Source organism: Salmo trutta, chromosome 18 (assembly GCF_901001165.1).
Source record: "Salmo trutta chromosome 18, fSalTru1.1, whole genome shotgun sequence".
In the NCBI taxonomy this organism is placed as follows: domain Eukaryota; kingdom Metazoa; phylum Chordata; class Actinopteri; order Salmoniformes; family Salmonidae; genus Salmo; species Salmo trutta.
The window spans coordinates 39164161-39181451 of NC_042974.1; the positions used below are offsets into that span (position 1 = coordinate 39164161).

Consider the following 17291-nt stretch of genomic DNA (forward strand, 5'->3'; position numbering starts at 1 on the left):
ACATCTGTCTCAGGCACTGACATTAATATTCCTCCTAATCGATTATTGTATATCGGTCATCAGCACAATTGAGAGTAGACTAGCCTATGCACTACCTATAACCTAGAGAGTTGCTTGTTATTTCAGCATAATCGCATGCTTCATACATTTCAATAGGCTCTCGTGACGCTTGGCCAAATTTGTGTTTGAACATTTGTCACTTATTATTTATAGACTACGTCGTTCGAGAGCACAATCGGACGTCTTTGTTCCCACATTAGACTACATCTGAGGAAACATTTGATAGCCTTTTTAAGTAGTTCAGAGTGTAACATTGTTTCTCGAAGGCATCCACAGCGAGCGCCCTTAATCATTACTGTGAGAAATGTTCTTTCATACAAACGATCTTTACACAGGTCCTGGAATAAATATTTTTTCATATTTAAAAAAAAACAATTATATGGTAACACAAAATGTTTCCATTGCGCATAACTTAAATACACTATTGAGGAATTATCGGACTGATGCACAGTGTTAATTCCATAGTTATATTTGTCGAATTCCATGAATTCAATGATAGTAATAGGCATATGTGGTTTTCCTGAGTGAATACGGACGATTGTATTGGTACACGATTATCTACTGTGGATTTGTATTAGTTTAACTGATGCACAGCAACAAAAGCCATGCAGTTTTTGTAATTTTGGAGGAACTCAATATTTTTTTACAAGTGTTCTATATTGACAACAAACTGTTTTTGAATTAAAAAAATATAGGGTCCTTACAGGACCTTCGGCAATCCATTCAATCCAACAAGTTTGGAGAGCGTGTTGAGTTTAATCAATTCAGAACGTCGAGATGGAGCCCAACTCACCGAAGGTAACGTACTAACATAATCATACACCAACATATTCTACTTTCGCATAATATTAACAATTTGGAGACAGCTCATTTACAATACTTGTATGTTTTGTTGTTTTTACATATTACATATATAGTTACATGGTTCTAAATCAGTCAGGTGTTATTAGTGCGTTATTTAAGGTTTTGGCAAGCCATAGTCATTGCGCATGTCGTGCGATTTAATGGGTTTCCTCATTTATTGAATATGAATAAGTCATTAATTAAGTTGTTTATTGCTATTTTCTCCACAGTGGGTAGGCTCTTCTTGCGGTTTACACGGACCATATATATTCTACAAGGCGTTTAAATTTCACCGGGACGGTAAACCAAGAATTCTGTCCCTCGGAGACTTTTTCTTCGTGAGATGTAAGCCTGGGGATCCGATTTGCATAGCGGAGCTACAGCTGTTGTGGGAGGAAAGGACTACTAAGCAACTTTTATCAAGCTCAAAACTTTATTTCTTACCCGAAGATACCCCCTCGGGAAGGACAGTTTACCATGGAGAGGTAATAACCTATTTTGCTCTCACGACGTGCCTTATGCACCCAAATGAATAACAGCGTATAGACTAACAAATATTCTGTGTTGATAAATCAATGTGGCATTTTCTGCATTCTTTGGTCATTAATTGTATAATATGCGCATGCATTATGTGATTCCCACATTGATCCATCACAAACGGCATGTGTCTATTACTGTGTTATTGTCTACTTAGCCTATTTGTTCATTGTGTCGACTGCTGAATGTGCAGTTCAATCTTATCCAGCTGTGCGTAATAACTCTCGTGCGGGGATAATTGTATTAGGGGAAGAAAACCCCCTATAGCCTACGAATCCAGCGTTTGTCATTTTATTTCATGATGGGTGACATATAGGAGGAAATTGCGAAATGGTAAAGCATGAGATCATAACTCCTACATTCAACAACAGTCTTTCATCATAGCATATGAATGGTTGCTGAATAAGCGCACACGACCTATTGAAAACGAGTGCTAACATGTCTAACTACTTCATCATTTTCAAAATGTCTATGAAATCATTCGCATTCCTAACGATATGATATTGTTGTCAGATCAAATGTACTGCCCTCTTACCCGAGGATCAGGACATGTCGAAATGCCAAAGCATTACAAAAGGACACTTACTGTAGTCCGATATGTTGGCATTAGCAATATGATTAACTGAGGCATTTTGCTAAGTGGCCAAATATGACGCCTGTATCACATTTCATAAGCGCGTGGCAGAGAGCGAAAAAGCTTGGGTTAGTTTTGTATATGCTTTTCTTGTGCGGTATATAAAACAATCACATATTTTCTATATGCCACTGTAACCTACCCAAATACTCTATTCGACACAACATCAAGTTGAAATATTTTTCGATCACTTGATTTTATGGTCACATGAAATATGCCTGCAGTTGCCATTAGGGAGGACAAAGCCTGGTTTGTATTTGATTAGCAATGCAAACATAACCATCTTTTCCTTTGCTGATGGTAAGCATTCTTTCCTCTTGAGTAATACAGTAGCTATCACATTTCCTTTTCATGAGAACGGTATTTATAGTGGATGTTGCTATGAATAAATGTAACTTAATCCTTTTTTCTTCTTTACTCAACCAGGATCATCCAAATCCTTCATTTGCATTATCCTTTATTTAACACAATGTAATGACTTTGTAATTACATTGAGTGCATGCACAGTCCATCATTTAGAAACACACTTCTGCAATAAGGACAAGTCAGCCCCACCCCTTGAGAAGCCTGATTTGCATTGTAAAGCGGTAACATCCACATGATTGGATATCTGGACAATATTATTAGACTCCTTCCAGGATCAAACGACAGAGTGACTCTAGAGTGTTGGTAGTGGTAAATGGATAGTTTTATAGCCTACAGCACAGCTGAAGTAGAGTATGACATAACATATGATGATATCTAAAACTGTGATGTTGATGCCAAAATCATGACCCCATTAAATGTGATTTTAAACTTGACCCTCAAAGCAAATTGCTCTACTTAGATTACATTGGACATTTACTCAAACAGGTAAACTGGCTGCAGTTATTACTAGTCAGTTAATTATATTTATGCAAATCTGCATAGCCTGAGACAGCTTTCAATTTCCAAGATTTACTTCGTAGTTATAGCCTCTGACTAATGGGTATGTCTAAGACTACATATCTACAGCACAAATGTACACATGTCATGAGTACAATAAGTGTTTTCCTCAGTGTGATAAAAGGAGGTTATAAATCTCTCTGGATATCGCTTCTTGAGTTCAATGCTCAACGCATTATGTCATTTCCCCTCTGGCTCGGGTATTTGTATGCTCTTCGCCCCTCCCAGTGTAGGCAGGGACAAGAGAAACCTATGTCCTACTGTGCTCATTTTGCGTTCGCTGACAACCCCTCTACTCCACTAGCTAAAAAATGGCTGCATGCTAATGTGAAAAGGCATTGTGTTGTGTGGCACACCCATTGTGAATATCATACAACCTCTATTTGTCACTCTGCATTCTGTGGTCTGAGAACCGCCTATTGCAAAACAGTCACATGCGTTAAACTACTTATTGAGTGACACAGTATTAGGTATTGCCCTCAACGCCCCCCTCCGGTACATGTTGGCTCAATGCACTGTCTTTATTTGGCTCATGTTTCAAGAGAGCTGTTTTAGATAACACTTACAGCTACAACCGCCAAAGTGCTGCTACAGCTAATTGCTTAGGCCTTATCTTTGCAGTACTCTAGGTACCCTTCGTGGAAATGGAAAATTGGCAAGTAGTGTGGTATTTTTGCATCATAAGCTAATAATTTGTTATTATCTTGGATGTCACTGCTTCTCCACTCTATTACTATAAATGACAAAGCAGTGAGGTAGGAAAGCAGTGACTGCAGCAGTTTTATTGATTGCAGTAGAAATAAATGGTGGAATCTGTCCAGAATCAGCTTTGGTTCAAGGCAAAAATCCATACTGGTTGTGTTTGAGTGCTTGGGACATGTTTGTAGGGAAATCAGATGATATATTGTTTATTTGCTTTTTCTCAGATTTTCCTGGAGGGAGTATGTTTGCAAAAGTAATTTTCCAGTTATGTTATCTGGTGGTCCAGATATTCAAACAATAACTCAATAGAAGGTGTTATGACAACTTACACTACATGACCAAAAGTATGTGGACATCTGCACGTCGAAAATCTCATTCCAATATCAATGGGTATTAATATGGATTTGGTCCCCCCTTTGCTGCTATAACAGCCTCCACTCTTCTGGGAAGGCTTTCCACTTGATGTTGGAACATTGCAGCGGGAACTTGCTTCCGTTAAGCCACAAGAGCATTAGTGAGGTCGGGCGATTAGGCCTGCCTCGTAGTCTGCGTTCCAATTTATCCCAAAGGTGTTTGATAGTGTTGAGGTCAGGTCTCTGTGCAGGCCAATCAAGTTCTTCCACACCGATCTCAACAAACCATTTCTGTATGTACCTCGCTTTGTGCACGGGGGTATTGTCATGATGAAACAGGAAAGGGCCTTCCCCAAACTGTTGCCACAAAGTTGGAAGCACAGAATCGTCTAAAATGTAATTGTATGCTGTAGCGTTAAGATTTCCCTTCACTGGAATTAAGGGGCCTAGCCCGAACCATGAAAAACAGCCCCAGACCATTATTCCTCCTCCACCAAACTTTACAGTTGGCACTATGCATTGGGGCGGGTAGCGTACTCCTGGCATCCACCAAACACAGATTCGTCCGTCAGACTGCCAGATGGTGCAGCGTGATTCATCACTCCAGAGAACACATTTCCACTGCTCCAGAGTTCAATGGCGGCAAGCTTTACACCACTCCAGCCAACGCTTGGCATTGTGCATGTGATCTTAGGCTTGTGTGCGGCTACTCGGCCATGGAAACCCATTTCATGAAGCTCCCAACGAACAGTTGTTGTGCTGACATTGCTTTCAGAGGCAGTTTGGAACTCGGTAGTGAGTGTTACAACCTAGGACTGACCATTTTTACACACTACTCACTTCAGCGGTCCCGCTCTGTGAGCTTGTGTGGCCTACCACTTCGTGGCTGAGCTGTTGTTGCTCCTAGACATTTCCACTTCACAATAACAGCACTTAAGGTTGACCGGGGAAGCTCTAGCAGGGCAGACATTTGACAAACTGACTTGTTGGAAAGGTGACAGTGCATGATCTTCATTAAGGCCATTCTACTGCATATGTTTGTCTATGGAGCTTGCATGGCTGTGTGCTTGATTTTATACACCTGTCAGCAACAGGTGTGGCTGAAATACATTTACATTTTAGTCATTTAGCAGACACTCCTATCCAGAGCGACTTACAGTAGTGAATGCATACATTTCATACATTTTCTTTCCCGTACTGGTCCCCCGTGGGAATCGAACCCACAACCCTGGCGTTGCAAACACCATGCTCTACCAACTGAGCCACACGGGACCACAAATCGCCTAATCCACTAATTTGAAGGGGTTTCCACATACTTTTGTATATATAGTGTATGTGAGATGCTTACTGTTTAGTGAGCATGACACCAAATCACCCTATTCATTCAACAATGGCAGGAATTTGAGGCAGAGGGGGAGGGAGGAGCCATTAAGTCTGAACGTTGCCCTCAAGTGAATTCCTTTTGCGTTTCTAAAATACATGTAAATTATTATCTTGTTTTATGGCATTACTGGTGGTAATTTAAAATGTAATTTAAACTGGATGTCATGCACTTCAAAGACAAAAACACATCATTTTGGTTTATGTTATTTCCATCCACATAAATTAGTTTTTTATATTCTGCTATTCTTTGATATACTGTATGTAAGGATGTGTTATAACAGTGACTTTTCCCTCCACACATGAGAAATTGGTGGTATTTGGATTGGTTCACACCTTGTCATTGACAAACCACTAACATCAAACATTTCCCATAATGCATGACTCTAAGCCCCAAGCTATTGTGGATCATTATAACCTTAGAGGACTGAAACCACAGATGAGATGTTTGAATGTGCTTAGCATAATTTCATTCTTTAGTGAATGCTCATAGCACAGCTTCAGCCTGATATGATTTAGTCTTTGATTACACACCCCACAGTCAAACTAAGTCAGATAGTATTCAGTACTGTGTGTTTTAAGTATTTTTGAAATGACACACTGTACAAAACAACATGGTAGCTGCTTATAGTTTATAGCATATCTGATCGGCAATATCTTGCAGGCATATAGATTGCAGGCATAAAACAACTATTTAACCCAGTTCCATTTTAAAACAGTCTCAGTAGAATATATTAGCCCCTTAGCATCTCCTGGCCTCTTTTTTTTTAGATAGTTGAGTTTGTTTTGAGACACTGTAGCCAAGGTCAGTGCTGAGGAGGAAAGATAATGAACTCATATTGCATTTCACTCCCTCAGCCGAGCGCACCATGGAGCATTGTTCATGTCACCATGCCCATTACTCAATTACTAATCTCCTTTTGGCCCAAGGAATTCCTGGGTTGACCCCCTGAGCCACCAGACTGAAACCTTCTCAGCATGACAGGGGCTGTCTGTGGGACTCTTGACTCTTAACTGAAAGACCTGTCCAACCAATGTACCACTTTGCCCTACAATGGTGACATTAAGGAATGTCCCTTACAGTTCAAAAACTGTGGTGTTCTTTTTATGGAATGATATGGATTTGGATATGGATATGGATTTTATGCAATTATTGTGTAGTAGCATTAATTGTTGAATTTTAACAGTCATAAAAAACACTGTTTCTCTGTAGTCAATAGGGCCTTTAACTCTACTTTAGATTGCTTTGACGCTAAGATTGCTCTTTAGATCTAGTCTTCCTAACATTACATATAGACATCCCTTGTGACCTTTGCTTCATGTCAATGCATCTGGAGCTTCAAGCACATCTGAAACTGGCTAATGACTCATTATCACCTAATTGATATCCTGTATCATTTATTAGTAGTCCTGGGAACGTTAATTGCTCTTACACAGTTGACATTCCATACATGTCATATAAGCGCTCATATATTATTTGTTTTAAAGTTTAAAAAAAAGGGGTCATATCCAGTATGTCCTGCAGGGGTTAAAGTAGATTACATTCCTTACAGGCATTTTAAAAAATATATCCTACTACAAAAATTATAGGGTAGCCTTCTCTGCTGACACTGACAAACAGATCAATAAAAACCGATAGGCTACTAAGATAGGCTACTGTTCGCTCAATTAAGTTATGAATTTTGATAACTAATAGACAGTCTTTTCATTGTCATCTCTTTACAGCAATAGCCATATGCTTTCTCTGCTTTTCACTGACAGTCGCAACTCAACAAGGATCTATTTAGTATTTGCAGCGTGCGCTGCCCATATTGTTGGCCCTTCTAACTGTAGGCTATGCAATTTTTTTGGAAGCAAATGATCCTCTATGGCCAAATCATGCATTCTGGTGTAGTAGCCTATTTTGAATTTTATTTATTTATTTATAGACAGGAGTAAGCTAATTAGGCTATATAATTTTGGCACTTATATTTACTTTAGAGAAAGTTTAGCTTCCCCTAGCCTTATGGACATGCTGCCTATGCCTTTTAATGTGGCATAAACACAACCAGTCATTATATTTTCAACTGATTATCAAACTATCACTTAAGAAATGTGCTCCGGTAGGCTACCTGGGCACATCCGTTCACTCAGAAAATAATTTCAACATCCAAACCCCAACAGTGCACCCGCAATTTGATGATTGGAAAGAGACATCAGTTACAAAACACCATGTGTATTGTAATGCCATTCTGCGATTAACATTAGGCCTACATTAGGCCTGAATTGATGCATCGACTGTTGTCCATGCACGCCTCGGTCTCGGCCACTCATCTCCACCTTGACAAAATGTGTTCTTCTCAAACCACAACGCAATTTGGAGCGTATACCACCCAATTTCCAGTCAATTCGCACATTTTTCATGTGGCTGACATGCAGTATGTTAAATTAAGGTGTAATAGCCTATCGTTTTTTGGGCATGTTTTATTAATTGTGATAGGCTCACGTTTACCGGTACGCGTACCTCCACTATTTCTTTTGCCGTGACTCTGTAACAGACCGTATTGCCTTTCTTTCACTCTCGATGTCCTATATTAGTAATCATGAACCTTTTGTAATAAATCACATTGTAATATTATTGCTCCATAAACATCTATGGTTCTTGTAAGCCTATTGTATCGTATGATAAAGAGCATGAAATGATATAGCAGCAACTTCTTGTGAATTGTTTTATTTGAAGTGTCACTTCTTTCCATTGGTAGCCTCACGAGACCTCTGACCTATATATGCAGCTTGGTAGTTTTATCTTCCAGTTCCTTCCACTATCAGTACCTTAACTCTTTATGGTAACTCAATGTGGATGTTTTACTGCATTTGAATGTGTGGTCTGTTCATTAACTAACTCATGTCACTCAAGTAAATCAAGTTACAAAACAGGATATTTGGTTACATGCTGGCACCCACACCTGTCACATAAAATGTAATGATGTTAGAATACACTCACTCAAAATACATAATCCATTGTGAAATCTTCTGAGTGACGTAGTATCAAATATAATATATCCCCTATGATTTGCCGGTTTAGTATGTTTACGTAGGCAATTGCTTCAAAGCACAGTTAGAATTCCAGTGGATTTTTGGCTGCTGGCATCACTGCTTAACAATTTCAGCTATCTGCTGTTGATTGTTACTAAAATGGAGGTCTATGTTATGGAAATGTGTACCTAAAAAAAAAGAGTCTTCCTTGCGTCACGCCAGCACGCAAACAGTTTCAACCACCAACCAACCACCACTTGACAGCTCATTATAGGAGTGAAAAAAGCGAATGTCTTATGTTTCCGTTTACTGAGAAGACACTGCTATAGGAAGCTAACCATTACAGCTTTTCTTATTTACAGATTTGATTTTGATTAACTCAGTTTTGTTAGCAGTGGAACGAGGATTGTGCAAATTTACTCTGTATGAAGAGTAGTATGTATGATTTTAATTTGACACCCTGTTGCAGGAAATGCAAACTGGTAGTGTGTTTGAGGTTTAAAAAGGCTTCTTAAGTTTGTAATTTTCACTTTAAAATTTTAGACTTGATTTGCCCTAACAAATAATGTATCGACCCCTACATAAATTAGAATCCACACAATAATTCTAATTTCCTGTTGCTGCAGGATTATGTTCATGCTGTGAGAAAGTGGTCAAATTAAAAGATCCTGTGTGTGTGTGTGTGTGTGTGTGTGTGTGTGTGTGTGTGTGTGTGTGTGTGTGTGTGTGTGTGTGTGTGTGTGTGTGTGTGTGTGTGAATGCTTAAAGGTAGCTTCAAGGGAAAGGTGTACAGACAGATGCAAGGTAAGCGTTAAAAAGTGTGTTTCTCCAGATGGACACATCTGTCCTCCAGATTCCGCAGCTTAATAACAATCTCGTACCACTCCGGCCCGATAACAAGCACAACAGCGCCCATTACTCCTCAAAATGAAACCACATTTCAACATTTCTATGTTACAATTTTTTCATTGCAATTCCTCAAAAGGGAAAGATTGAAAAAGCTATTTTAGTTTGCCTCAAAGGGTTGAAACAACCTGGAAAACAACTTGTTCAAGGGTGGTAGACTCTAGAATTGTATATTTGAACAAAAGGTTGTTTAGAAAAGTTCACCCTAGTTACCATTACAAGCTATGACCCCATCTCTAATAGTAACTATTATATTAGTCTTAAGGTGGTGTTAGGAGTTGACATATCCATGGTAGTTATTTTCCTCCTGACCTCACATTCCCTGCCCTCGCACCTCTGATTCATAAGGGTTGGGTTAAATGCGGAAGACGCATTTCGGTTGAATGCATTCAGTTGTGCAACTGACTAGGTATCCCCTGTCCCTTTCCTTCTCTTGTCTCTCTTATAGCATGAGGTCATTGCTGTGTCAGAGAAGGTGATTGTTCGGTTGGAGGACCTGGTGAAGTGGACAATCCCAGAGTTTTCGGAATGGTCCCACGGGCTGCGGGCAGCGCCTCTGAAGCCCTCTGTCCTGAGGGAGCTGGGCACCAACGGACACAGAGAGGCCCTCCACAGATACAGGGAGAGCACCTTCACCAGCGGCCTCAACTTCAGAGACATCCAAAGGGAGAGGTCTCAACTGGGTGAGGACAGCAGCTTTCCTGTCTTTCAAGCTATTTTGTTTGGCTGTCGATCTGTAGTTTGAACAAGCACTAGAATTCTGAGTTATGATTGAAATCATTTATACATGGAATTATAACTGTGTAATTATAAACCTCTTATAGATAGTAGTAGTCCCGTGTGGCTCAATTGGTAGAGCATGGTGTTTGCAACGCCAGGGTTGTGGGTTCGATTCCCACGGGGGACCAGTACGGAGAAGAGAAAAAAAAGAAAAAAAATGTATGAAATGTATGCCTTCACTACTGTAAGTCGCTCTGGATAAGAGCGTCTGCTAAAATAAATTACTAGGCTTTGTATAAATAGTTACCAGTTTGGATTACCCATCACTGTAAGAGCTACACATGCACAATAATACATGTATGACCAATTCAAAATGGTTTCGTTATGCATTTATTTTTGCTCCTGTTACATAATTGTACAGTTATAATTGCATGTACATTCTGTATAATTGCCTCAGACCTCTGACATCCTTAATTTGTATCATTGATGTCATTGAGGTATTTGATAGCTGCATTGTGGCAGTGGCGAACCGTGGCTATTGGACCTAGGTCTTCAGTGGGGGAAAATAATCTTCCAACACGTTGTACCAATATAGCAACAGTTAATGCGCCCAACTGAATCAAACAGGCCTAAGGCTGAGCCATGCTTCGGGATGCCACTCACACAGAGGCAGCACACGCATGGACAATGCTACCAGCAACAACAACCAAACTGGTAGCCTAATGCCATCACTGTCACACTATCATCAAAAGAGAAAACAGTGACACGTAAAAGGATGTGAGATTAAACAGGTTTGTGATGCTGAAAGGACAGTGACTGTAATATGCAGCACGCACCATGGAGTGTTTCCCAGTTGATATGTACAACTATTACTTCCCATTGTAAACACCTTTTTCACGTTCAGCACACAAAATCTAAAGTTTAAACGCAACAATGTTTCACACACAAGTTGTTTTCAAAGAGAGCTAACAACAGCAAGTGAGCTTTAACCTTTATTTAACTAGGCAAGTCAGTTAAGAACAAATTCTTATTTACAATGACGGTCTACACCGGCCAAACCTGCACGACGCTGGGCCAATTGTGCACCGCCCTATGGGACTCCCAATCACGGCCAGTTGTAATAAAGCCTGGAATCAAACCAGGGTGTCTGTAGTGACGTCTCTAGCACTGAGATGCAGTGTCTTAGACTGCTGCGCCACTCAGGAGCCCTCCACTTACCAGATGACAATAATTTGAAACTTAACATCTTGTTCAAAGTACATTTTTGCCACGTCCTGACCATAGAAAGCTTTTATGTTCTATGGAAGAGTAGGTCAGGGCGTGACAGGGGGTTTTGTCTAGTTTAAATTTTCTATGTTGTGTGCTTCTAGTTTCTGTTTTTCTATGTGTTTTTTTGGGGGGGGATGATCTCCAATTAGAGGCAGCTGGTCATCGTTGTCTCTAATTGGGGATCATATTTAAGTTGTTGTTTTTCCCACTAGGTTCTGTGGGAGATTATTTTGAGGTAGTGTATGTTTCACCTCTTCGTCACGGTTTGTTATTTTGTTTAGTAGTTTATTTGTATGTCTTGCATAGTTTCACAGTTATATTAAAATGTGGAACGATACACACGCTGCGCCTTGGTCTCCATCATACGACAAACGTGACAATTTTGAAAAGGGCAAAGCTAACAAATTAGCAACAACATCCTCTTCGATAACACCTGCCGCAGCCGCTGCACACTAGCCTACAACAAAAGCTAGCTAGTTAGATCGTGCTTGCTATTGCGCAATGACCTGTCGGCAAAGGGTTCTTCAAAGGGCTCTCCTGCGAGGTCAGCCGAAGAACCCTTTTAGGTTCTAGATAGCAAATTTTTTACTAAGAGTGTAGCTTCTGAGGTCCCAGCCAATGGCTGACTTAGATAGCTAGATTTATCTCCCCAGAGACTGCCGAAGAAAAATCCTGATTGGGTATTTTTTTCTTTTCAGTGTTAATCCTTTCTTTTCCAACACAAACTGAAGATATGAAAATGATTGTATCATTTCAGCCAGTAGTTTTGAAAGTCGTACTCACGAGCCAAAACAGGTCCCTGTTTTTGTACACTCTCATCCAATTGTGTACTACGTCATCCACTTCGTATGATATGTTACATCCTGCAAAAAAAATGTAATATATATATATCTATTTTTTGCAATTCGTATGATATGTTACCAAACCAATTTGTACAATATGTTACAATTTTGTTGTGCCTTTTCCACTCAAGACCCCTGTCATCCAGTATACATGTTAAAAATGACAGATTTTGTTATTGATAAGCGCCTGAATTGGAACGCATTGGCTGTAGAGTAACATGCTACACATGATGTCAGAGCGCAGGTTCTCCATTTCACAGCGCTGTATTCGTGTTGACAGCTGTTATAAACTTGAGCGCCGCGCGACTTGAATATTCCCCATTCCTCCCTCTAATTGGCTACTTTTGCACATTTGCTGTTGTCTGAGTAATGGAAATGCTGTAAATCGAGACGAGTCTTTGTTCTGAAAGATGAGACGTTGATGATTACAATAAATACCGCTTTGATGTCATACAAGCAAGCCAAACACATGTGCAGTTCACATTTCCATATTTGAAAACTCATGTCATTTACAGTATCAACTATATACAGTTGAAGTCGGAAGTTTACATACACTTAGGTTGGAGTCATTAAAACTCGTTTTTCAACCACTCCACAAATTTCTTGTCAACAAACTATAGTTTTGGCAAGTCGGTTAGGACATCTACTTTGTGCATGACACAAGTAATTTTTCCAACAATTGTTTACAGACAGATTATTTAACTTATAATTCACCGTATCACAATTCCAGTGGGTCAGAAGTTTACATACACTAAGTTGACTGTGCCTTTAAACAGCTTGGAAAATTCCAGAAAATGATGTCATGGCTTTAGAAGCTTCTGATAGGCTAATTGACATCATTTGAGACAATTGGAGGTGTACCTGTGGATGTATTTCAAGGCCTACCTTCAAACTCAGTGCCTCTTTGCTTGACATCATGGGAAAATCAAAAGAAATCAGCCAAGACCTCAGAAAAAAAATTGTAGACCTCCACAAGTCTGGTTCATCCTTGGGAGCAATTTCCAAACGCCTAAAGGTTTTGACCACGTTCATCTGTACAAACAATAGTACGCAAGTATAAACACCATGGGACCACACAGCCGTCATAACGCTCAGGAAGGAGTTGTGTTCTGTCTCCTAGAGATGATTGTACTTTGGTGTGAAAAGTGCAAATCAATCCCAGAACAACAGCAAAGGACCTTGTGAAGATGCTGGAGGAAACAGGTACAAAGTATCTATATCCAAAGTAAAACGAGTCCTATATCGACATAATCTGAAAGGCCGCTCAGCAAGGAAGAGGCCACTGCTCCAAAACCGAGATAAAAAAGGCAGACTACGGTTTGCAACTGCACATGGGGACAAAGACCGTACTTTTTGTAGAAATGTCCTCTGATCTGATGAAACAAAAATTGTTTGGCCATAATGACCATCGTTATGTTTGGAGGAAAAAGGGGGATGCTTGCAAGCCGAAGAACACCATCCCAACCGTGAAGCACGGGGATGTCAGCATCATGTTGTGGTGGTGCTTTGCAGCAGGAGGGATTTCATGAGGATGGAAAATTATGTAGATATATTGAAGCAACATCTCAAGATATCAGTAAGGAAGTTAAAGCTAGGTCGCAAATGGGTTTTTCAAATGGACATTGACCCCAAGCATACATCCAAAGTTGTGGCAAAATGGCTTAAGGACAACAAAGTCAAGGTATTGGAGGGGCCATCACAAAGCCCTGACCTCAATCTTATCGAAAATATGTGGGCAGAACTGAAAAAGCGTGTGCGAGCAAGGAGGCCTACAAACCTGCCTCAGTTACACCAGCTCTGTCAGGAGGAATGGGCCAAATTTCACCCAACTTATTGTGGGAAGCTTGTGGAAGTCTAGCCGAAATATTTGACCCAAGTTAAACAATTTTAAGGCAATGCTGCCAAATACTAATTGAGTGTATGTAAACTTCTGACCCACTGGGAATGTGATGAAATAAATAAAAGCTGAAATAAATCATTCTCTCTACTTTTATTCTGACATTTCACATTCTTAAAATAAAGTGGTGATCCTACCTGACCTAAGATAGGGCATTTTGACTAGGATTAAATGTCAGGAATTGTGAAAAACTGAGTTTAAATGTATTTGGCTAAGGTGTATGTAAACTTCCGACTTCAACTGTATACCCTGAGTTGTCTTGAACAGAAGGAGCCTATGTTTGTCGTATTGTGATGAAATTTTGTTGCGGAACACATACTTCAAACAGTCATGACTCCATTTTATGCGCACCAAAATTAGTCTGTTTGTCTGAAGTGCCTTGTGAATGCCTTACACTGTAAAATCATATATTATGATTTAGCTAGCCATGTTGGCAATAGAATAAGCTTTCGAATGATGACCACCTTACCCAGATTGTGATTTATAATATTTTTTGATTGATGGTGGGGGCTGTGTTTCAAACAAAAAACTACATGTGTGGTTGCCTCAGTTCCTCAACGGAAAAGCTAGGAGAGCTCAAAAAAGCAACTTATAGTTGAAGGCTCTTTCCTTGAGTCATAAAAGTGCATTGAAATTATTTAGGAACTGTGCACAGTTTGGAGAGGTCCATGGCCAGTTTGGAGAGGTGTGTGGCCAGTTTGGAGAGGTGCGTGGCCAGTTTGGAGAGGTGCGTGGCCAGTTTGGAGAGGTGCGTGGCCAGTTTGGAGAGGTGCGTGGCCAGTTTGGAGAGGTGCGTGGCCTAACTGAGATATCAGTTAGACCTTTCATTCAAACCCTATTCTTATTATGTTACTGAATGTATCCAGACTATTTTCAGATTTGATTGTTGACAAATGCTGTGAAAGGTAGACTAAATGTCAAATGCACATAAAATCAACAGTGTAATGTTTGGATTCAGTTGTGTGTCAGTTGAACTGTTGTGTCCTCACTTTTTGGTCTGATAAAGTGTTCTCTTTCAATTGCTACCATGGTCATGCATATGCTTTTTATAGTTATTTTAGAAACATTTCAAACTATCCATATAGGCCAATTTCCATGAGTTTGAATTTCTTTATTTTATTTTGTATTTTACCCCCTTTTTTTCTCCCAAATTGGGATCAAACCCAGGTCTGTAGTGACACCTCAAGCACTGCGATGCAGTTCCATAGTGCGCTGTGCCACTCGGGAGGCCAGTGTAAGGGGTTTTAATTAAGATCCCGGACTGCATCTTTAAATCAGAACATCATTAAAATATGATTGAAAAGATTAAATAAAAAAGGACAATTATTTCATAAATCCTTCTCTTAAGGCATAGAAGGCCCTCATGGTTCAACACTGCTCATTGTGGTATTTTACTGCTGCATTGAACAGAACATGAATCACAACATATAAAGGAGGCTGATGAGTCATGCTAATCCTTGCAGATATTAAACATTTGCTGGTTTATTTAAACAGAAGAAATGTGAAGGACTTTGAGTATATTTTAGTTTTTACCCCTTCAGATGAAGTAGCATAATTGTCATAGAATGTTAGTGACACATTCCGTATTCTCTAACTTCAATTTCATGTTTTTCTATTTTGTTTTTTCTTTTAATTCGTAGTTAACAGAGTCCTTCCTGTCTTCATATAAAAATCTCCTATTGACTTCAATACAAGTAGAAGGTCTTGTCACACATAGTTGTATCAATTTGGGATTTCTAGAGATACTGCTGTAATGTTTTGTAAAAAATAATTTTTCCACTACCAAAAACATTTGACTAGAGAATAACTGAAAGAAGGTACTACATAGACAAAGAAAATTGATAAAAAGCCCTTCAGAATGGGCTATTGATGGTTGTTATTGTTTTGGGTGTTGTATATGATGCATATATCCTCCAGTAGCTGGAGAGCTTGCTTGTTTTTTCATTTGAGTGTTACATTGCCCTTGAATACACTCTATATCATTACATTTTCATACAGAAAGTGGATTGGAGAATCAATAATGGCCGCTTTGTCATTCTACTACATGAGGAATCAATAGTGTGTGTGTGTGTGTGTGTGTGTGCGTGCGTGCGTGCGTGCGTGCGTGTGCGCCAGTGCTTCTCTATATGTGCGTTTGTGGTGATTATGTAATAGGAATAACAGAAAATATCAGAGGGACAAAAAAAGCTGTATCGATTTTTCTGATGTCAGTCTCGTCACCTTCTAATATTGTCTGTGTCTGTGTGATGCTAATGAGCGATGTAGCCATTAATGACTCCATCAGGCTGTGTAAATGCACTTGTCCCTCCAGTGGAGTCTCTCACTGGCTGCCAGCTGAATGTGCCGGGTCAGCAGAACTCCCCTGGCAGGGCACCAGCAGCCCTAGCCCTGTGGCATGTGTTCCCTCGCTTGCCTGCCGTTGGCTCTCTAACGATAAGAGAGGAATCATTCAACAAAGGCACGCTATTCCAGTGAGCTGCAGTTTGGATAGCTATATGGCTGAGCTGATGATTGAAATGAAATATGAATCAACAAGAGATATTGCATGCTTTCCTCGAGTGTCCTGCCACTAGCAAAGTAGGTTTTGTAAAAGCTTCTGAATCATTATTTGATTTTAGATATTTGGGGGAAATTATTATTTATAACTCATTGAGTTTCTTATTGTTGGATAGAGCTTTCATGCTTTATCAGTTCTATTCATAACATGGATGATCTACAGTATATATCAGGGCCATTTATTCATTGAAAGAACAGGATACTGACAGAGATTGCATGGAAATCAATTGAGCGCTAAATAGTAATACACTGTTCTATTGTTCGAGGGAAACATTTTGTATGCTAGTCCATCCAAATATTTCCTGGCAGACAGTCAATGAGAAGTGCAGTGCATGGAAAGCTTAAATAATGCTCTCTACAAATGTGTCATGAATAGCAGAATCACAGTGCTATTGTTTATGTGAATTATGTGATGTGATATTATAGCAACTAAGCTATGTGCTCTGATCACAAAGAATAGGAAAACTGAGATCTCCACTGTAATTCATTTGAAAAACAGTGCCCTTGCCTTGCCTGCTAGCTAGAGCGCCACATCGACCACAGTGATTATTTTTACAGCGTGAAGCGAGAGTGGAGATGGCTATTATAATTCAAGTGCCGACTTGAGGAAGAATTAACTGTTTTCAAGGCTCTCCACATACTAAATGGTCGGG

At 39.7% G+C, this 17291-nt stretch overlaps 1 protein-coding gene across 3 annotated transcripts in view; it reads left to right on the plus strand.

The window, feature by feature from the left end:
* The first annotated feature begins 614 nt into the window (after nt 1-614).
* The window catches only part of LOC115153284 (AT-rich interactive domain-containing protein 5B-like), a 77337-nt gene continuing 60660 nt past the window's right edge, over nt 615-17291 (plus strand). For 2 of the 3 annotated variants that reach the window (XR_003867677.1, XM_029698568.1), the window contains exons 1-4: nt 615-858; nt 1134-1388; nt 9217-9252; nt 9803-10037. Coding sequence is in view for 2 of the 3 variants with exons in the window: in XM_029698568.1 (XP_029554428.1) it covers nt 838-858; nt 1134-1388; nt 9217-9252; nt 9803-10037 (547 nt within the window). In the remaining variant the exon portion in view is untranslated. The remainder of the gene's footprint in view (nt 859-1133; nt 1389-9216; nt 9253-9802; nt 10038-17291) is intronic. The other variant, XM_029698569.1, reaches the window with a different exon arrangement.